We start from the raw sequence: 23,438 nt of genomic DNA, 5'->3' as shown, positions 1-23,438 counted from the left end.
AGGAACAATTTCGAGTCGGTGAACTGCTTATAAAACTAAACCACGAGTAAATAAATTGATATAAAAATTCATCGCGATAAACAAAAAAAAAATTCGGATAGTTAAAAGTGACATCATTGGTCAACACATTGTGCGATAAATTACAATTTGTATACAACGGCATACGGCAGGGAATTTAAAGACAACTACTCGGTGCATTTTCCTGCAACATGACCTAGTTACTAAATTGGGTAACATTAATATCGACACAGCGGAACATTGGCATTTTATTTCTGTGCATAATCACGATCACGACTATTACTTTTGCGAAATTGAAGCCGGTTTGCTCGGATTCGTAATACGTCGGGGATATTTTGTTTTGCATTTATCACGGCGTCAACTATAGCATAGAAGAGATCTATGACCATATTATATTTCTAAAGGGACCAGCATTTTCCAAAGAGAGATAAGATTAATTGCTAACAGAAGAGAATATTACTCACATGATTTTAAATTTTTGGATTTGTATAAAGTAGCGGTCGGTTATTTTTAGGGATTTGCATAAGAATGTTTGTTCCAGCTAATTTTAATATTCCTAAAGGAATTGACCAGTGAAGAGGTCCCTTCATATACTATATTTGTCTTAGAAACCTGCCATGTAAAACTGTTTGAGATTACTGGCAACACAGGTTTTAAAAGTCTCTAATGTCCGCTTGCACCAACAAATTTAAGCGGAGCTTAGCTTAAGCGTCGTCCATGGCAACGATTATTGAGACAATGGTTGCCATGGATTTTAAGTAAGCTTAAGCTAAGCTCCGCTTAAATTTGTCGGTGCAAACGGGCATAAGATACCTAAAAAATGTCGGCCCCTACAGATTCTTAAAGATTTTTGAAAATTCATGCAGACGCCTTTTATTCTTAAAAGTACACTCAGAGAAGCCCTTAAAGGTTCGGATCTTAAAGGGTAGAATTTCAAAGGCTCTAGAGCTCTGTGGAGACACTCTTGGGGAACCGTTAAGTCTCTTAAAGGTTTCTAAATCTTTTTAAGGGTTTTGGACAAAATGGTCGGATTCGCAAAACCACAATTTTGAAATCAGCGATTTTGAGTTGCCATCAGAAAATTTTGAAATTTTAAATTGAAACCTACTGCTGCGATCAGAACGAGTTTTCAAGGCTGGTCTGAAGTTATTGAGATGCCAAAATAAACCCCAATCAATGTAAATTAGTCTCTCCACCGGAGTTTCGATAAAAGGGTAGCTGAAAGAACGCTCTTATTATCATCACGAATAGTTCTGAAATTCTAGCCTGATCTTATCATTGATAGACATGTAAAACATTGCGTTTATAGTAGACGTGAAGTAAGTTTCGTTTATTTATCACGTTCCTTCGCCATGCACTCCGTCTTGGTCACGACGCCGTAAATCTCGATGTCAAAACTACGAACGAACCCACACTTTTAAACGCGCGCAAACAAAATGGCGACTAACATTTTAATTACGTTCACAAAAGTAATAACAATTGAAATACCATAAGGAATAATGGCGCTTGTTACGAATGCTGCGAGATAGTTAAATAACCTCTTCTCGATTTTATGGAATATCATAAAGTTAAAAGCCGAACAGTTATGTCTGAAAGGCAATTGCACGATACTTGCCGCAATGGGAAAAAAGTGCACGCGATATATCGCGTTTCAATCTATTAATTGATGCTGAAAGCTGGAGTCATTTGATCCGCTGGAATCTTATAGTGTTGCATTCTTGCACTGTGGGGTATCTCCCGGGGGAGGGGGTGAAAATCTAGCCAAATCGGAAATTCTTGCAGAGCTTTAATTTCGACGATATCATTCGGAAGATATCTGTTATGGTATCCAATATCTATGCTTTTTCCATATGGAAATCCAAAGCAACTCGGACGTTTCTTCTTCTGGTGCGAAATCTGAATATCGAAAGGAAAAGAACTACCATCAACTTTTCATGACATTCGTTACTTTTGGTCGGTTTCCATGTCAAAATCAAAACGAAGCTTTAGCTTTTCAGTAAAATAGTAATTTAAAGTTCTGCGTTGTTCTTGGGCCATAAACTAGGAATGGAAATTTGTAGATTAGCCAATTAAGCTTTCAAAATTATGTGGTATGCCTTTACCGTTTACAAACCAGACGATGTTATCTCCTTGGTATTTAAATTAGTCCCAATATATTTACGAATCGTAAATTGAAGTGGGAAACTAATCAACGTCTAGCTGAATTAGTGTGCTTCACCAGATTAATTAAGCAATCGCAACGAGTTAAAATCAATTTAAATTCGTCCTTTGGGCGGGCATCGGAACGTCCTTTAGAAATATTCGAGCGACATTGCCTCTTGACAATGGATCAATGCAATGGGGTCATAAAAAATCGACAGCTTTCACATTAGGGGCCTGTGTTGTAGCAGATGCTATCGGCATTCTACATTTATTCAATGATGCAGCTGTTACAAGTACGTTAGTCGATTATTTTGAGCCGATCGAGACCTACTTCCACCACCAAATTTTTGCCCAAATCACGAATAAAGCAAAAAAGGTCGCAAGGTCGCGTACCTCCACAATAGGTAGGTACCTCAATTTTCGTGTACTGTTACGAGTGCAATTACAACGGCTTTCGGCGTAGACCTTCCGCTTCGGTACCACCTGGGGGGTTATCGTACCTTGTGGCGGTTGAGCTATTAAAAAGAATTAAAGACAATGTCAAGGTTGTTGGATTCGAACTCGGTATAGCTGGTGACCTGTTATGCTTCGGCAACCACCATCATACAGTTCTTCGGCGTAGAAAGTTCCAAAAGGAAAAACAATCTCGGTAATCAAGACTTCCCGTCGTAAATTTACAAATTCTATTCAAGATTCAAGCGTGAAGCGTTGGCAACAATAGAAGACGTTCAGCACTAGTTGGTTTATTCTTATCTGCATCAATTGGTGCATTTGCTTTATCATCCGTTTAATTCCGTTGATTGTTAGGAGTTCTGTACAAAAAACCGCAAATGCTTTTCTTACAGAAGTGAGTGATGGGTTGCCTAGCCGTTAGGTGTAATGGTACCACAACTAAGGTACCTACTACCCTATTCTGGTACCACAGCAAGAAATTGACCTCAAACCGAAGCACAACGTCATTGTGTCATACACTAATCGTCTCAAAGGGCAATCGTTTATACAATTTCGTCACAGCATGGAAAAAGAACGTTTTGCAATAACCCACCAAACAAAAACGAGCAAGATTATTTATTCATATACGTAATGTCCCCGTAAACTTAGGCACTGTTGGGCAATAATCGTTATGTGAGAATATGAAGGATGATAATGTAGAAAGTTTGTCTGTAAAAAAACAATACAATAACTGAATGGCCGTGTCCGTTATAATGTAATTAAACAATTGAAGGAATGTAAAACGTTTTAAACAATGAATAACTCGAAATTAACTTAGTGTAACGCTGGAATGTTAAAAAAAATAAAAAAAAACTTAAAAAACTACAAAAATGATCCTAAAGACAATAGGAGAGCTTTTAAGGTTTCTAGAAGCTTCTTTGAGTATCTACTCTGTATTCCAGTAAAAATCAACCCCTTGTCACTCCACCCCCCCTTGCTAAAACAACCTACATGTCAAAAATTTTCAGTGATTAACATTCTAGTTTGGATTTGGATAAGAACTTAAAAAGGTATTTTATTTTTTGTTGACATTCGTATTCCTGTGTAAAGTAATAAACGATACAGGGTTGGATTCAGAAGGTCTTACAACCTTTTAAATAAGATGTTACACACATTTGCGAGGGTTGTTGTGGAAAGGGAGTGGCTGAAAATGGGTTGATTTTTACGTAAAAATACGTTTCCCTGAAAATCGAAGTCAACTGACTTATTTATTCAATGTAGCTCGTTGTAACTGGATTGCACTGTATATGCGATCTTTTAAGAGTGACAGGGTTGAAGGGGAATTTTTACAAACGTTTAAGTGTTTCTAAAGACCGAGATTATTTTCAGATGACCTTTAATAGTGTTTAAAATCCGAACTATGGAGAGCTTTTAAGAGAGAATCGTAGGGGTCTTTAGGAGTTTTAATAGGTCTTAAGGGCTGTAGTCTCAAAGAGTATTATTAAAGAGTCCTGGAGTTTCCAATAATCTTAAATCTCTTAAAAATGCATAAAGGCTCTAACAGGCTCAGCTCTTAAACACACTTTAAACGTTTCTAAATAATTTACAACGCTTTGAAAGACTCTTTAAAAATCTTCGAAACTGTATGCAATTCTTAAAAGTCCCTAAATGTCTCCAAACTTTTGGACACTAAGCTCCTTACGTGTTCTTCAAAGTTCGATTTTCAAATATGGCACATAAAATCTAAATGTCTGTTAAAACTCTTAAACATTTTCTATCGGCTCTTAAAGATTCTTAGAGGCTCTTAAAAGCGCTTAAATGCTCAGAACCTCAAGGGTTTTAAATGCTTGTGTAACGTCTTAAGATCTGTTAGGATCCCATAAAAGCCCTTAAAGCTTCTGAAAGAGGAATAACTACCTTTTAAACATTATTGAAGCGAATTAAAAAGTGTGTAAAAAGATTTCTAAGGTTCCTAATAGTGCTTCATAGGGAATAGGGTAAATATCCTATTTTTCAAGAATTGCAATCCGTACCCTCGGTCCATCTTTTTCTTCAGAAGTTTCCCGACAATCTATCTGAAAATATTTCAACGAAAACTAAATAGTGTCCTAGCCTAGCACGACTTGAATCAATTATTGTACGGGATACCAATAAGAATACATTTCTGACAAGGGGGTTTTCAAGAACGTTGGCTACAGGGAGGGGTGGTACTTTATATTCGCGGGGCTCTAGGCTATGAAATTCCTAACAAATTTTACCCTTACGAAGAAGATTTAAGACATTTTCCGCGAAAGAAAAGTATTTCTAGTAAAATTCCTACAAGTTTTTAAAGAAGATTTCTAGATTCTCGAAGACGGTTTCACGAAGGTTTTTAAGAATGTTTCTAACCAGGTTTTCAAAAATTCCAGAAAACCTAATGCCGTTTGCGCGTTGCGTATTTCAGAGGGTAAATAATTGCCCTTAAATCATGCGTAAAAAATAGAATTGTACTTACAATGTGTAGGTTAGAGATCTGGAACCCATCTCGCCGCGTGTAGGAGAACCGCTCCGGCGTTTATCCGGAATTCGCGCCCTCATGCTTTGATTAATCCTCATCTGCCTAGGCTGAAGCGGAGGGGGCGCATCCCGGCAGAAACTTTCGGCAATCGACGCCCTCTGCCCGCTTCTCTCGTCGCCCGGCAACTTCAAATCCTCGCCCTTCTGAATCGGCCTTAAGGGCTCCGCTCTGTACTGCTGCAATGAGCTGCTCGTCACCTTCTGACTGACGGCAATATTCCCGTTCAGGTGCACCTTTTGCACGGCGGGGTAGCGCACGCTCGACCGTTCAGCGTAACCCCTCAACAGCTGCTCGGTTTTGGGGCTCTCCTTGCTCTTCGTCTCCACTTGCGGTTCGGCAAACTGACGGTTGCCGGACCAGTCGGCCGATCGTAATTCCGGAGGTGGCGGCGGTAGCGGTTCGTCGTTGTTGATAACCTCGTCCTCCAGCGTTGGAGGCGGCGACGGCGGTGGTAAATCCGGACTGGGCAGTCTAGGCGTTTGGAATAGGGCCGGGAAAGTGCTGCGTAGCTGGGGGTTTTTCGGCGGACGTTCCGGTGGTCGTTCGGGGATCCAATCGTCGACCGAAATCGACGGACCGACAATGACTGGGCCTAGCAGATCGGACGACAGGCTACCGCACGAGTTACTATGTTGGTGGCGGGGTGCCATCTTCGTTTCCGCGGTTCTGGAATCTCGGGACGAGAAACTGCTTCGTCGCGAGTTTGTGCCCGAGGCGTAGTCCGACGCGGAGGACGCTCTTCGAGAGGGTGACTGGAGCTTGACGCGCGGTGGGGGTTGGGGGACTGAGGCAAGAGTGGGCTGAGATCGGGCCAGTTGTGGCTCTGAACGCCAGTTGTTCTTGGGGTGGTGGCGCTCGTAAAATGACAGTAAGGCTCGCTTCTGTATGGCTTTCAAAGTTGGATCGGGAATTCGATGCTTTTTATCGGGGTCTAGGTAGGAGTATTTTCGTTGTTTTTCTAATTCGTTGACTCTGTCCGCTACTGAAAGCGACTGCTGCGAGGTGAGGGATGTCAACCTAAAACACAGGCGGTGAGTAAACGGCAGATAAAGGACAGCAACTACCTACCTCTCATTCTGTTCATGTTGCAATTCTGACGGCTCAACTGTGTAGGTATTGATAGGGAATAGTTTCAGTTTATTAGTATTATTGTTGCGTTTCTCTTGATCCTTCCAGCCGTTCTGGGAGTCGCTTCCCATATACAGGACGCTTTCGGAGTGGTGTTTCTGGGGTGTCTGCACTCGAGCGCTATGTGCGATTAATTGTCTCGATATGGACGAGCTTGGGGAGTTTGCTGGATGCGTGCAGGAGCTGCTCGCAACAGAAACGTCGCTCATCGAGCCATGCCACTTAAGTGTCTCACTGGATGATGCGCTACCGGAACTGTTTGTTACTACACTATCTCTACCTTCCCATCTTGTCGCAGTGTTGTCTTGCTCGTTAATTTCTTCCCAGGTAAAAGACGATTGTGATCTGTTTGTAGCCGCCTCGCTGTCACGACGAAGTCTGTCCAAAAACGGAGTCGAGCTCGAATCCGTACTCGATACGTAGCTGTGATAACCTTCGGATTGCGCGTAAGACGGTTGCTTCTGATGTTGATGATTTAATGTGTCTTCGTAGTTGCGGGTGTATTGCTCTAATTCGGCTTGCGTTAAATGCGAAAGAGATCCTTTAATGTTGTCGCTGTACTGGCAGAGCTTCTCGATCGTAGGGTCTTCGTAAGCCCTTACATACTTCTCCAGATCGGCTTGCGTGAGCTGGGTCTTATTGTTATCCCTTTCGGGAGGCGATGGCACCATGTACTCCATATCTCCTAGAGGCTTACCCTCGCGATCAACGTGAGGCAAGTACAAATGATCCTTCCGGTTTTCAAGGCGGGACTCGTACATCTCCGGAGTGATCTTCTCACATTTTTCCATGACAGTTTTCAATTTCTGTAAAAGAAAATCGGTTTTAGTTAACAGTTCACGGTCCTCGCATAAGTACATAAATCAAGTTCGTTCTTTTTTATTTTGTTCCATCGCAGTCTCCGTTACTTTAAGAAGTCGAAACAGCCGATGTAAATCGTTTAATCACCGTACGTGCAAACTAACTAACTGTTGGTGCCACTATTCATTAACGTACCTTCAAGGCGCATCTTTCGTTTCATCCCCAATCAGTGTTAACTTTGCCACACTTGACAGCCTTGTACAAGCAATCAATTTTAATTACCTACAATACTTGCTTTTTTAGCAATTACATGAAACGAAAGCGACCCTACCATTTACAAATGAAACAAGTTATCCCGACTGAAAAACAAAAACCAGAAAAAAAACTTTCCCGAAAATATTCAAATGAGAGCCCATTTAATTATTAACAAAATATCCTCGGCGCAAAGAAACGATTCGCGGCTTCACTATTTGTTTTCGCTCCTTCGTTGCACGTTGGTCAAATTTTTGTCATATGTGCCGAAGCGCAAAAAAAAACGTCGAGTCGAATGGCGTCTCCCGTTTTCCGACAATTCCCTATCGCCGTCGCATGATCTTTAAGGCATTTAAAGACTTAACGACAGGTTTGAAAGAGAGGAAAGTAAACCCTTAAAGAAATTAAGTTTTTTAAACACATGCTTCTAGAAATTAAAAGCTTCTCTTAAAAACAAAACAAAATTCTAAATGATTTAAAATACTCTAAAAGCCTATGGATTTTTTAGTACTCGCAAAGAGGAACAATAATCAATTTCAGCGAAACTTAATGGAGTTTTAAGAAAGATTTGGTGGGGGTTTAGGGGAAGCGAAAGAAGGACTTGGGGAATTTTAAGAACAACTTGCGAGCGGATTATTCTGCTTAGGGTGAGTATGAAGAGAATTTAAACTTGAAAAATATGTCAAACGAACATGAGGCCTGAGGGGAAAATCTAACGAGACCGCGGCAGGGAACTCGGAGAAAAATTAAAGAGGAAATGAATGTTGAGGAAACTTGATGAAAACTTGGAAGGAATAGGATGCGAACGTGAAACTTGAAATAAATCTAACGCGCAGGGGTGGGGAGTATTAAGGGAAACTGAAAATCTAAGCCTCTAATAATTTAGCGGGCTTTGGATGCTCCTGGAGATTATTAAGAGCTCGTGAGGGTTCCAAAGTTCTACTTTCGAATACCCTTCAAGACTACTGATGACTTCGATGAAAGGTAGTTGTTTTTGTCCTCAGGGGTATTGCATACCCTTAGACCCCCCTCCCCCGCCCCGGTGCTACGTGAGGTGCTACGTTCCTTACCAAAATATTTAGAGCTCTCGGGACTCTCTTGATTACTTTCGATGAAGGTTCCTCTCGAAAATATTTAGAGCCTTCGGCACTCTTTTGATCGCTTGCGATTAATGATAATCGAATTTTTTTTCTGCGGGATATTCCACCCACCAGACTCTCCAGACCTACGTTCCTTTCCAAAAGATTTAGAGCCTTTCGCATTATTTTGGCCACTTTCGATGAATGATAATCGAATTCTTTTTTTTTCTTCGGGCTCCCTGGACTTACGTTTCTGTCTAAAATATTTAGAGCCTTTGCACTCTCTTGATCACGTTCGATGAAGAGTAATCGTACTACCTATTTTTTTTCCTGGGGGGTATACCATATCCCTTAAACCCGGTGCGACGTTTTTTCCTAAAATATTCAGAGCCCTCGGCACTCTCTTGATCCATTTCGATTAATGATAATCAAATTCTTTTTTTTCTGCGGGATATTCCACCCCCCAGACCCCCGCACCTACGTTCCTCTCCAAAATATTTAGAGCCTGCTGCACTTTCTTGATCACTTTCGATGAATGGTAATCAAATTCTTGTTTTCCTGGGGGGGGGGAGGGGTATTACATGCCCGCCAGACTCCCTAGAACTACGTTCCTTTCCAAATTACTTAGAGCCTTTAGCACTATTTTGGTCACTTTCGGTGAATAATAAATCGCATTTTTTTCTGCGGGATATTCCACCCCTCAGACCCCCCGGACCTCCGTTTCTCTCTAAAATATTTAGAGCCTTCGGGACTCTCTTGATCACTTTCGATAAATGGTAATCGAATTATTTTTTTTTCTGCGGGATATTCCACCACCCAGACCCGCCATACCTACGTTCCTTTCCAAAAGATTTAGAGCCTTTTTTTTTGGTCACTTTCGATGAATGATAATCGAATTCTTTTTTTTTTTCTGTGGGATATTCCACTCCCAGACTCCCCGGACTTACGTTACTTTCTAAAAGATTTAGAGCCCTTTGGATAACTTTCGCTGAAGGTTAGTCGAGTTTTTGGAACATTCCTCTACGATCCTTCTCAAAATATTTAGAGCCTTAGCACTCTCTTGATTAAATGATTACTTTCAATAAATGGTAGGTAAACGAATTATTTTTTTCTGCGGGATTTCCAATTTCTCGCGCCAATTTTAGTTTTTTTTCCATTACTTTCTGAGTTTGCTCTTAAAGAGAAATTTCAAGGACTCTACAAGCGTTCTTGCGACTCCTCTTGGAGGCTTTTTTAAAGACCCGCAAAACGGTTTAAATATGTTTATGAAGTCTCTTACAAACAAGCGTATGAAGGGTTTTAAACGCACTTAAGGAGTCTCAAAGGTTAGGAAAACCAATTAAAGGCTTTCATGGAGACCACTAAAGTCAAGATGACTAAAAATTCATAAAAGTGGGAGATTTTGACGCTCTTAAAGACTTTAAAGACCCTAAAATGCACTTAGAGACACTTAAAACTCGTAAGGATCTTCAAAATCTCATACTCTTTAGAGGTTTTTAAGAGCTACGTTGACCATTAAAACCTTCGGCGACTAGAGAAAGTTCTTAAATATAACCAATATAGCCTTTTAGAAGGCTCTTAAAGACCTTCAAACGCACTTTCAAATATTGCAACCCTCTTAAATACATGATCACTATGCAAGTGCAAATTTTCTTAGGAAATTACGTCTTTGGAGTGTTGCGAAGGGCAGATAAAAAATTTCACAACGACCTCGAAAACTAGCCGAGTCTCGAGTCGAGCAGAATTGATTTTTACCAGTCGAGCTGGACATCTCATAATTTCGAGCCGAGCCGAGTTTTCAAAAGTTCGGCTCGATTCCATCCCTAACTGCAAGGGTTGCTGGTGGGTCGTCTAAAGATAATCACCCCTTGAAAGAGAAATATTTCATGTACAATAGAAACTGCCATCCTTTCAGTAAAGAATTACCAAGTTCAAATTTTCGCAAGAAACATCCTTTCAACAAAATCTACGAAACAAGTTAAAACTTAAAAACGTGGTCACTCGCGACCGACGAAACCGCATTTTCCCCGCACAGAATCAGTAATAACTCAGACAAGAAGTGACTAATCCAAAAAGTTCTTTTTTCGTGCTGGTCTCGAGGTTGTGCTACACCGTATAAGAAAGAAACCACAACGAAAAAGCTTAAACTGAAGTATAGTGCGGACAATAGCGTTCGCTAAAAATAAACAAAAATATGCAACGGAACTTGCAACCCCCTCAGTAGATATTATTATACTAATGCGAATTTTCTTAAGAAATTACTTAATTTCTGAACCCTTTCAGGCCTTAAAAGTTTTCTAAGTCTGAAGAGTATAACTTCCCCTCAACTTCAAAAATCCTATCCGAAACTTTTAGGTTACTTTTGAACAGTTTCCTTCTTCTCATTCTTGTCAGTCAAATTTAAAAAGCATGATGAGATTTCGTGCGAGTTTTTCTTTACAGCTCTAAATATTGTAGCTAAAATTCCTTCTTGCATTGGTAAATGGGATTTTAAGTACCTACTGCAACAGTTATCCAACTTGGCGGATGTGTACGAATTAAGTGCAAACTATTTCAACGGAAAAATTCCAACGTAGGTTACTAACAACTTTATTTTCAGAAAAACGGAAAATATGGGCCACAAAGATAGGACCAAAACAACTGAAAAATACAGAGCCCCCCGGGGGCTGTTTTTTTGATACTGATCTGGCAAAAGAAAAAAAAACGCAAAAATCTCATTAACTTAAATAAAGGAGATGATTGACACGGCGATAGTTACAAAGGTGCTTTATTTATACAAACGTGACCTTCTGCAAGAACGGTACCGCATGTAACCCCATTTCGGTACGCAATTATACCGCGTCACTGTAGATATTTTAGAACGCTTTTTTCTCACGAATTCGATTTACTTTATTCGGGCGATTCTTTTTACTGTAAAACTATTTACCTGCTGCATGGAAGAATGCTGTCGTTTCATGTATGGTCGCGTGTAGGTCACGACCTTTTCCTTTGGATAGTTGGTGTGATCGGTCCACGATTTGGAACGGTGCGAGCCCCCGCTCGGCGGTCCTTTAAGTACCTGTGGCGTTTCGGCGGCTGCAGGTACGGGCCACGAGGGAAATTTTTCGTGTCCAGGACCGTACTTGATCGACTTAAGGCTTGATGAGTCGCGTACAGGTGGTGCTGGTGGTGGAGATTCGTCATCTCGAGCTGGGGGTGCTGTGACGACGGGTGCGAAGCTTAGTCCGGACTGGTTCTGAAGGTAGGAGTAGATCGAGGGTGCGTGATTTTTGGAGTTCGATTGTAGATTTGGCGTTGAACGTGAAGGCATCATTGTGTGGGTCGATGCCGGAAGAGACGGCTTCGTGTAAACTTCGACGCCATTAGTGTGGCCTCTGAAATCAAACATGTAGGTTAACGACTTTGATTTCATAAGGAACTAGGCATTCGCCTACACTTTATTGTACTAGTAACAAAAAAGCGAACTTCCGCCCCCGAGGCTGTATACATTTTTATTAATTTATTTACTTTCCTAGTTGACCTGAGGTTATACGTTAAGTGATGTCATATTTAACAATGAATTAAGTCAAAGCCCTTGACGGTATAGTAAAGCACCAACAAGAAGAAAAAACGTTAATGGAAGCCAGATGGGTTTACCTGCGCACATAACCGGTTCATATAAACAGCAAAAAAAGTAACTTTAATCGTCATTCAGTAGACAAAGGTTGCGATTTCCTGACTAAAGTACTGCTTGCAAGCAAGCTACATTGTTTTAAATATAATCTGGGTCTCGGGAAGATATTTACAAGAATCTTCCATTATGTTGGCCGCTAATGGAAAATGCGAGATTTGTAGTCAGCAATGTGCTTTTCGTTAACCGTCCTCGTATTGCAGATGCTCCCGTTAAAGGTTTTGAAATTTTTTCGTATGAATTTATGGTGGCAACCTTTCGAAGGTGACAAGTAACAGAACTCTTTATATTAAGTGGAACTTATACTACCGTAAAGCCTTGACACTTATAAGTTACGATAATGGGGTGCCTTTCGCATCCTTCGCCGCGGTAAAATAAATAGGTAAGCTGGTACTTTGCCCGTAAGTGCCAGATTAAGAGGCCATAAACATTAATCACTATTATCACTTGAAATGTGGACAGCCTACGTTCCTCCCATTTGGAAAGTTCGCAATACCAGGTATACTTGCTCTATGACAATATCCATGATTTACATTTGAAACCAAGCTTCATTATCATTGGCATAATTTGATGGGATCTTAACCTTAACCAGTTCCGATTCTATTTAAAAAGCGTGCTTAGAAACTTCAAAACGTAGAAAGCATTCCAAAACTCAAGATGGAAATTTTTGGAAGAGGTCGAAGACCTTCATAAACCAAAACACTACATACAGAGGCTAAGAAAGAGTACACTCTACTGATATGCTTCAAAGGGCTCCAGAATAACAAACTACACAGAGAAACCACCTGACAATAAACACCTTTATCAGGGAGCAAGTGGGTGACACCTCCAAAGGGTGTTAAATGGTCATTCAAATTTTCGATGGTGAAAATATGAATAGAGATCATGATGGGAAGACTAAGTAATTGTCCTGCAAGGGTGAATTATGGAACTTTGATCCACTTAGCTTAAGCCAAAACTTTCCGCCTCTCTGACATAGCATAGCATAGACCATGAATTCACTTTGTGCTTATACTAAATGGACTGTAGGAGTTTATTTTACATCGCGGTCAAATGTAAGTAGTTTGAAAACACATTCTTCAAGTAAAATATTGAGAATTAACTTTACTATAATGCCCAAATTCTATTGCTAGCTTCACAGTCAAAATTTGATCACACTTTTAAAGATGGCGAAGCCTGTGCTAACTTCCAAGAGAGTAGAAAATTTTAAAGTTTTTTCTGAAAGTTTCTAGGACGACCGATAGAAAGACCTTTAAAATTCCTCTAAAATTCCGAATTCTGGAGACTCAAGACTCAAAGAATACTTCTAAGGCAAATTACTACTAAGGAAATTTCTCCAAAAGTTTTCAAGAGTTCTAGCAAGATGTAGAAAGCAATCTGAAAAAATCTCAGCTCACAGAAGAATTTGCAATAAAGCTTATAACAAAAAACTAAAATGCATTTTTCTTCTCACCTCCTCTCCCCTAATCCAGCACCTTACTCCTACTTCTCGCTGTTATTTCCACCTCCGCACAGTTCCGTAACATGCGTTCTATGACCTCTTCTTCCTCACCGTACATTCTATATTTTCTTTCTTCTTCTTCTCTCTATTTCTCTTTCACCCTCTCATTATTTGCGTATCTGAATCCCGCTATTGTTTTAATATTTTTTCTTACCTCCTACATATATTTTGGTAATCACTCCCTTATTAGATCTTTATAACTACTTCCGGGTGCGCTCTCTATTTTCACTCTCTGTTGTTGTATTTGTGCATCTAGCTAGATCCCTTTTTGCCAGCTCATTTTCCTTATTATCTCCTACTTTCGACCTCAGTCCGCCCGTATCCATTTCTTTCGTAATACTTTCCTCTTTGTTCTTGCCAGATTCATTTGCGTTCATGCTGGTTGTCAAGCATTCTTCCACCAATTCGCTTTCGCTATCACTCCTTTCCTCGAATCTTACCGCCCTGCGTTCTGACTCTATCCTTTGTGTCTCCTTCTAAAATACAATTTGGTGTCCTTCCGTTTAATCCTAATACCCATTTATAATATCTCCTTTGTGCTTCTTCCAGTTCCTCCCATATCTCCGATCCGTATATGAGCACCCCTCTCGCAATTGCATTGAACAGGTACTTTTTTGTTTTAAAATCATTCTCTCTCCAATTCCCCACACCGGTTTCATAGCCACCAACTCCTTTTTCGTTAATAAATTATGTTATCTGCGCATTTTCCCCATTGTTTCATTGCATTTGGTACCATAAATAGTTAATTTCTTTTACCTCTTCTACTCTATCGTCCTTCCATTTCCATTTTCTTTTTTTTCTGCCAACCCCCTTCCCAAATCGCATCATCTGCGACTTTTCTACATCTGGCCCCATTCCTTTCCTTTCGCAGTACCTTTCTATTCTTGGCATCATTTGTTCAATTTATTCTACCGCTGTTCCATGATCACTGCGCCGTCCGCGTATGCTAGGGACCATATCTTCCTTCTTCCCATTACAATCCCTCCACCTTGGCCCTACATGTCACTTATGTTGAGATTAAGTAAGGTTGCGCTAAGTGGGCATCTCTGTCGTAGTCCTTTACATGTCCAAAATACTTCAGACTCCTTGCCAATTTTCCCATCTTCCATCATCTTCCACACTTTTCCCCTTTCCACTCTGTCAAACGCTGCAAAGGGCGAACACCTTTCCGCTCTTTTTTTCCAATTCCTTTTTCACCAATGTGTGTAATACATATATGCTGTCGATCATTCCCCTACCTCTTCTGAAGCGCATTTTTATTTCCTCCAACATCCTCTTCTTTTCCATTTCTCTTTCTAGGTTTTCGTTCAGTATCATTGTATAGATTCTATACGCCGCAGTCATTCCTCTATCATTTCTCACAGAATCTTTGTTTCCTCTTTTGAAGATCAGCATAATTACCCTTTCCTTCCATTCTTCGCGTAAACTTCCTCAGTTCCATATCTTATTTAATAAATTTCTCATCCTTTCCTTGGCCCTATCTGTGGTGAAAATCCGAGACTCAGTACCTATTTAAGCTTAAAGCACATTTGCGCGGACGGAATCGGCCTGGACCGGCCGGCAAAAACTCCGAAGTTGTGTATTCTATGCACACTTATCCGGGCGGAACCGGACCGGAACGGATTTTTGCCAAACATCGTCCGTTTTAGACCGATTCCGTGCGGACAAGTGTAAACAGGTATATGTATACCTATAAGGGCCGGTTTTACAATTACACTTTTACGGAGAATAAGATATTCCTGGAATAACTGCCATAGCAATATGTATGCCATTGGTTGACACAATGGTAACCAACGCAACCGTCGACATTTATTCTAGGTATAGCTTATTCTCGGTATATACCTTCATTGTAGAATTGGCCCTAAAACCATTATAAACATTACATGGGAATGTGCTATCCGGTCCGGGCCTATTCCGTCCGGACACCTTTCAAAAATCATTTTCTGTTTTTATTTCCCTGATGATTTGCTCCTCGTATTCCTTCTGTTACTGCATCTTTTTTTCTTTTTATTATCTGTTGTACTTTTTCTGTTTTCTCACCTCCTTCTCCTCTAATTCTCCTTAATTCCCTCTTTCTTTCTCCATCATTTCTCTATGGTTTTTTAATGCTCTCCTTTATATTATTTCCCTCCTCTGTATTTCCTCCAATTTCTTCTCCTTGTTCCTCTATAGGCTCCCCCTATACAGCTCCAACGTGTCTCTTGTCCGTAACTGTATCTCCGTTCGTCTTTGTGCCTTTTCATTTCTTAATCTTCTTATCTTCCCTTTTAGACTCAATCCAATCGGTTGGTGATCCCATTTTATCTTTGTTCTTATATCTAAAATTCATCTATTTCTTCCAGCATCTTATCATTTACTATTGTGCCGATTTTCTTCTTCTTCTTCCCATGTATGTGAATTGCACGCCCCTATCTCCCTCCATCTATTTAAAATTCAACATCTGTTTTCTGGAAATTTCGGTAACACTACCCCTCTTTGAAGAATCGCATACGATTTTGATTAAGGGAATTTTTTGTCACTCCGCTCCTATTCGAGAACCAGACTTTTGATCCGGCTCATATTCAATACCACCGATCCTTCGTTCTCGAGTTAGACGTGGAACAGACGGACAGAAGGACAGACGGACAAAACCGTCACATAAGGGGAATTTTTTTCCTTTCGAAAAATTTCCCTTAAGTGATGGTTTTGTCCGTCTGTTCCACGTCTAACTCGAGAACGAAAAGAGACAGCGATGTCAAACCTTCTCCAATCGATTTCTATTAGATCAAGGATCAGTGGTATTGAATATGAGCCGGATCAAAGGTCTGGTTTCCGAATACGAGCGGAGTGCCCAAAATTTCCCTACTGAAAATCGTATGCGATGCTTCGTATCTTGTTGCTCTCTTTATCGCTTGATTTTCTATTTTGTGTTTCTGTTCCCATCTCTTATTTTTCTTGAACTTTTGTTCTGGCATTAAAATCTCCCACTAATGCCCCCTCCCACCCTTTCATCTACCATATTTTCTATTTTATTTTTCATTCCTTGTCTGTTATATATCGTTACCACTCTCATTGTCTTTCCCTCCACTTCCACTCGTTTGATTTGTATTACTTTCTTCTCTTCCGCCCCTCTTTTACCTATTAATATACCTTATTTTACTCGTCCCTTTATAATGTTCTCCATTTTTATTCCGCTTTTCTCTTTTCTTCTATTGTTTGTTTCTCCCTCCAACCCCGTTTTTTCTTCTCTGTTCCACTCCTCCTTTTCCTTTGGTACTTCATCTGTATTCTTGTGTGTATTCTTTATCTTCTACCATTAGTGTTCTATATCCCCATCTCTACTTTCTTGCGTTCTCCTCTTTACCTTTCCAATTTCTCTTTGTATCCTTTTTTCTAATGTCAACTCGTTCTCCCGCTCCCCTTTAACTTTATCTTTCCCCTCATAACATCCCGTTTCTTTTCCAATGTTAGTTCCGCGAGTACTACCTTATTTCCCCTTTACTTCAAATGTGCTCGCCTCTTTATCATTCACCTTTACTTGTAGGTTCTCTTTTAGCCATTCCTCCATCTTTCATTTTTTCCATCTCTACTCCCATTCATTATTTTTTTCTCTCATTTTCTTCTTCGAGATTTTATCCTTTCTATAAGATCATCTGTTTCCTTACCTTCTCTTCTTTCTCTTTTATTCATTTCCTCCCTTAATCCTCCTATTTCCTCCACCGTCTTCTTTTTTATTTTATCTATTTGCTCCTTTGTCTCACTAGCCGCCCTTCTTATTTCCTCTTTTATTTCTTCCATCAGTTTCTCCATTGCTGAGCCTGAGTCAGAATAAGAATCTAAAGGTCTCCAAAACCTCAAAAGCCAAGGTGTTCTAATGCTGCTCAGAAAGTCTCTAAAACTTCTGAAGCCTTTAACGTTTCTGGACCCTATAAAGCTTTCTATTCTTCACACACATATATATATATATATATTTAATTAATCAAAACCGACCTTCCACTAAGGATGAATTTAGACCATGCTCTTGGGCCCAAACAAATCGCCCTCTCCACCACCCGGAATTTTTTCTCGCCAGGTTCAGAAAACACTCGACTCTATCTTTGAAATAACTCAATTTTGAAATGTCCTTCAACTTCTGTGACAAAATGTTCGATTGGGAAAAATCTTCACAAAGGACTCGGCTCCAGGAAAATGCTTCTGGAGGTGGAATATACTCCCTGATTATCCCTTAAAGAAAAGATTTTTTTCGATGTAATAAATTAACAAGAAATGAATGATATTATTTATATTACCTAATCATATTGCACTCTCCGATCATGTTCTCCTCATATTTGCCCCAAATTCCTATCAAAATCCTTCTTCTTGATCTTGAAAGATCGCTGTTGTGTGTTGGTTTCTCGTTTTTCTTCGAAAAGAGCTTTCAGAACGAATAGAATGAACAAAAGGTGGAATTTTTAAAATCAGTTGACGATTTTCGAGGAAAACGTGTGAACACGCCAGTAGGTATTAGATGGAAATGAATAAACTAACTTTGTAATAAGTAAGTTTTGTCGTGTGGGGTAGATCTCACCCTTAATATTTGCCTCCTAGCGACTTCAAACTGTTGGCAGTGCTGCCAAACGTGAGGAAATGGCCAATATCTAAATTTATTTAAAATCGAGTATTCGAGTTCTTTTGGGTAAAAGTTTGGATCCTTAGCTCATTCTGTCAGCATTCAGATTGATTGTGGTGTTTTCTCGAGGAGGAATTTTAAAGCGACAGTAATTCCGAGCAGAAACATATACATTGTAATCGCTAACGCGCACATGAAAGTGAAATTATGAAAGAGACGCAGTAATTTATGTTAAAAAATGGCAATGTCGTAACCACTCCCAATAATTAGATATTGTCGAAACAACAAATGGAAGCTTGCATGGTTAAATTTACAAATATGTGTAATTACGGTCGCAATTTCTAATCATCACAGGCGGTGGTGGGTGACCAACTGTCGATTTCCCAAATTTCTAATTGTGTTAATTTGAAGCACATCGAAGTGTTAATTGGGGAATTTAATGTCTATTATTTTTTGTGGGCGTTTCGACTTCAACGCAATGTAACAAAGTGGCATCTTTGACAAAACAACCGGAATGTTTGCGTAACGGAATGTCCTTCCGAAAGGGCACGGGAAGTTCTTCTTCTTTTCATAACCATGCGAATGCCATCGCCGATACGACGTCTCGTCTAGGAACATTTAACCGACGGAAAAAGTGGCAATGGAATGTGGTTTGATTTGACCGCGACCGAAGTTACGTTTTTACCCGCGGCATTTAATGTCCATTTATTGCATTTTATTCCAACAATCATCATCTATTTTCTAGTGTTATTGGTTCTTTGCGTCCGCTTGAGACGCCATTCTGAAAAAATCAGACTGGTATTTGTTTAATTGGGTTGCATTGCGATTATGGTAAATATTTTGATAATTACACAGGAATGTTAAGTGTTCGTTGACCTTAGCTTAGCTTAAGGGTGTAGAGATCTGCGGTTCGGTCCAAATGCAATTTTGATAGTAGTGACGTGGCACATAAACGAGCGGCAATAATTGAAGCATTGCATGCTTGGTAGCTGTAAATCAAGTGTTTGCAACAATTGCATCTGTATGCAACTCATAAGTATCCGTACCCACGCTAGGCTAAAAATGGCTACCCCATTAATATTAATATCCATGTGCTTGTGAAGAAGCACAATAAATTAGAGACCGTGACATAATTGGAGATTGACCAAACTGAATTATGTGACCTCCTAAACTTCCTAATTGAAAGTTTCAACATTATCCGTCCACCCTGTAAACGGTTTGATTAATGTTGACATAAAAAATGAAATTTATTACGGCCCACAATAATCCGTACGGATGTGGACCGGTCACGTATTGCGGAGATTATGATCCGGATTTTAAACTTGAAGACTATGTGAAAGAATTCTTCTACGCTAAGCCCCCCTTGTTGTCATATTTAAAATATTTATATTGTGTGCAGTTTTCCTCCCGAAACGTTGGAGAAGGTGAACGATCGGGGGCCGTGGCATTTCAAGAATTTCTAATCTCCCATCGGTATTACACTGAATTGTGAAAATTTCCCAATTTACGAACCAAGGATTATGTCGTTAATTAAGCCGATCACTTCCGAAAGCTGCACGTGTCAAAAATGTAACCAAATATTACCATAAACAAACTGACAGGCGACAGGGGGTTTAAATATTCACAAATTGCCGTAAAACTGAAGACAAAGAATTACCTACCACATTGTCTCATGCCATGGCGCCTCGATATATTTTCTTTATTGCAGGATTCTTGTGTAACCGAGTGTTTGGTTACAAATTTACGTAACGCTATAAATTGAAGATGACATTGTATTTATTGCTCAACTTTCCCAATTTTGCATTCATTATTATTAGGTGATTGAAATGAGCTTTTTGGGACGTCTTTAGCGCAATTCCACAAAAATTAAAAATTGGGCTATTGTGGGCACTTTGTCTGTCCCTCTGTCCGTTCCTTCGGCTGGGTCGCTACTCTTTAGCTCTATTTTTTTCGCTATTTGGTTCGTTATGGTGTCGAGGCTTGCACCAAGAAAGGAATCTTTTCTGCGTTTTTTACTAAAAAAGTAAAAATAGTAAAAAATCAAATATTTTCATGTACCATAATTTTACACTTTGCCGTTTATTGTGCTTATAAATTCTATACGCTAAGATGCTCATAAAATCAAATTCAAATGACGTCTCAAAGAAAGTTGTGCATGTCCAGTACTAACTTTGATTTGTGGTAAATTTTTCTCGAAATTTAGCAAAAATTGCATCTTACAAATAGAAAATAAATGCCCGTCGTTACTTATGGGCAGGTCTTTCTTACTTGTGCCCACTGTTTGCTGAAATTTTAACTGACGATGCTTTTTACAAAATGAATTGCCAAGGAACGGATTACTGTTGCGCAGAGTACATTTTTTTTAATTTGTAGGCGGATTTTTCGAAAATTTTAACAGAAGGTAGTACTTATAAAATTAAATGCTCAATTCAACTTTTTTATTTATGGACCAATTTTTCTGAAACTTTAACAGACGCTCATACAAACGAAAATTGAAAACGTACGCCAGAAAATGGACTGCACAAATATAAAAAAATGTGTACTGTTTCCGCTTTGCCCGCCCGTGAGTCTGTCCGTCTGTCCATCCCTACGGCTGTGTCTCTTTCAGGGCTACTTTTTATTGATTTTTTTTTGTTATGGTATGCTTGAACCAAAGAAATTTTTTTTCTGTGTCTCTTACAAAGACAATCTATTTTTTCGCTTCTCATGTTTTCACACTTTCATCGTTTATTGTGCTTCTCAATTTTATACGTTTTTGCATTTTGATTAGCCAAAACTTAAACATGAAATTTGCTCCACTTTATAGCGATCATTTTGGATCAAAGAAACCCAACATTTGATTGAGGAAACGATTAAATGCATTTGTGAAATAAAAAATTAGTTGAAAATCACGGTTGGGCCATTATTTATTATGCGTACTAAAAAAAAATAAATTGCGCATGCGCAGACTCAACTTTCTTATTTATGAGCGGTTTTTTTCTGAAATGATAAGCCAAAGTGCTTCCTAAAAAAATAAATTAAACTGCATAAAAAATAGAGTAAAGGCGCCATCAAATTATTACGTAATCACAGACTTACGTTGTTCATATGTGACCCGATTCTCCTGAAATTTCAACACAAGATACTCTCATCAAAGCAAATTGAAATTACGTGTCAAAGAGTAACTAGTTTTTTTGGACAAAGATTGTCAATCGGTATATGCGCTTTTTAGAAATCGTTTACGAACTTGTTTTCTTTACATTTTCCTTGTCTTTTGTTGTATTCTCTTTCTCTTTTTCTTTATTTTTCAATCATCATTCATTTTTTCCGTACACTCTATGTCCCACCACTCCTTTCTTCCCCCTCCCCTCTCTTTCGACCCATTTTCACGTAATTACTGTTTTGATACTCTGGTTCATATTATTTCACTCCTCTGTGCTCCTTTCTATTTCTTCTTTTCGTTCCTGTAGTCTTTTTCTATAGACCTCCACAGTGCATGTTGCCCATAACTCTATCTTATTTCTTATTTACCTATTTAAACTCATTTTGATCGCTCAATTCTATGCTTGTTCCTATCTTAAATTCTTCTATTTCTTCCAGTATTTTTTCATTTGCCGACCTCCCTCTTCCTCAGATCTGTGAATTGCCCCTCTCTATATTCCTCAATATTTCCGTTTAAAATTCTCAATGGGACATTGTGGATATCTTTCCCATGTCGTTAACCACGCTTATTTTTAGGTTACGCCATATGTTTTAATTTAATTACCTATCCTTCTTTCACCTATATCGCAATCCGAAACCCATTTATGAATGGGGTTCGTAAGTTTATGGATGTGAGTGGCAGAAGTGAGTTATTCGAAAATTACACGTAGCACGTAAGCGGAAAAGAATGTGCTTTTTTTCTTATAGAATGTGGCCTGTAGAATCCATAATTTCAAACAGTTCCAAGATTGGGCTACTAGTTCAAAAGTTACAGCCCTTTGATTTTTCTTTCGAAATTGGTTTCTAGTCTATAACTTTTGATTGAGAAGTCTGATCGAAAAAGTACGAATTGTTTTGGATTCTACGCACCAAAATTAATAAGAAAAAGTGGTTTCCCGAGAAATTTTGGTGTAGTCGATTTTTGGTAAAAAAGGAAGGTTATACACTGCCTTTTTTTGAGCCCCGAAAAAAAAATTGTCTCAGATCGACCCGGAAAGAATTTTCTTATAGAATGTGGCCTGTAGAATCCATAATTTCAAACAGTTCCAAGATTGGGCTACTAGTTCAAAAGTTACAGCCCTTTGAATTTTCTTTCGAAATTGGTTTCTAGTTTATAACTTTTGATCGAGAAGTCTGATCGAAAAAGTTTTGGAAATAAATTTTAGAAACAAATTTGCAGAAAATTTTATGAGCATTCGATTTTGATAAGAAATGTTTTCCTACGACCCGCCATTTTCGAGGTATAGCCAAAAAACCGTAACTGTAACTGTACCTTCAACCCCCTCCCCTTTGGCGGCCGAAATTATTTGTTCAGAAACGGTTTAAATTTAAGCGTGAGGTCGTAGAATTAGTATTCGGAGCCAAAAGTGAAGTATTTTTTTGCAATTTTAGTTTCCTAATGTTAATCGAAAACGAGCATTAGAGCGGTAAGGTCGTGCAGTTTATTTCATTCTCCCAGACAAGAACCAAGGGTCGGGGCTCGAAAGCTCTCTTCCACCGTGCCTTGCTGCTTCGACACATTACAAGTGGAGTTTTGCTATAATTGACAATTGTGTATATTTTTTTATTTTCAATTACATCTGATTGCTAAATTTTAAAGCAACCGATCCTGTGGGGACGATACAATACAAGTACGGCGCACAAGGGTCTAATGGACTCACACGACGAATTTTTGTTACAAAGTGAAATATGTAAATAAAAAATCACGAACGTGGTTTGAAATCAATCGTAGGGTGGTACAATTATTATTCAGTGCCAAAAAAAACCTACACGAGAGTCTAAGGAGGTGTGAGATCTACTCCGAACAACTAAATAAATTATGGGGGGTAAATTTCACCCTCTTAGACCTTCCTGTTAATCTTTTTTGTTGCAAAATAATGATTCTAAACCCTACTCTTTTAAACTGCGTTTGATCGCGGAATTCTATTTAATTTCGTAAAAAAATATTTGTTTCATGATTGGAAGATCCCACACCCTTGGATCCTCGTGCAAACCCCCCCGTATTTCGTTATCCCTTTCGAATATTTCTTTTAACTCCACAAAAATTTTTAGTTTATGCATGTCGCTCTCAAATCTCATTCTCTTTCCAC

General features: G+C 39.2%; 1 protein-coding gene across 5 annotated transcripts in view; it reads right to left on the bottom strand.

The window, feature by feature from the left end:
* The window catches only part of LOC116170169 (protein Shroom), a 187,386-nt gene that overhangs the window by 40,556 nt on the left and 123,392 nt on the right, over nt 1–23,438 (bottom strand). For all 5 annotated transcript variants that reach the window (XM_031486389.1, XM_031486392.1, XM_031486390.1 and 2 more), the window contains 3 exons: nt 11,336–11,783; nt 6,218–7,083; nt 5,087–6,166 (listed from right to left, as the gene is read on the bottom strand). In XM_031486389.1, coding sequence (XP_031342249.1) covers nt 5,087–6,166; nt 6,218–7,083; nt 11,336–11,722 — 2,333 coding nt within the window. In that variant the 5' untranslated portion in view covers nt 11,723–11,783. The remainder of the gene's footprint in view (nt 1–5,086; nt 6,167–6,217; nt 7,084–11,335; nt 11,784–23,438) is intronic.

This window comes from Photinus pyralis, unplaced genomic scaffold (genome assembly GCF_008802855.1).
Source record: "Photinus pyralis isolate 1611_PpyrPB1 unplaced genomic scaffold, Ppyr1.3 Ppyr1.4_LG5, whole genome shotgun sequence".
Taxonomy (NCBI): domain Eukaryota; kingdom Metazoa; phylum Arthropoda; class Insecta; order Coleoptera; family Lampyridae; genus Photinus; species Photinus pyralis.
The sequence above is the reverse complement of the archived record's forward strand: the minus strand, read 5'-3'. Positions and strand labels throughout refer to the sequence as shown.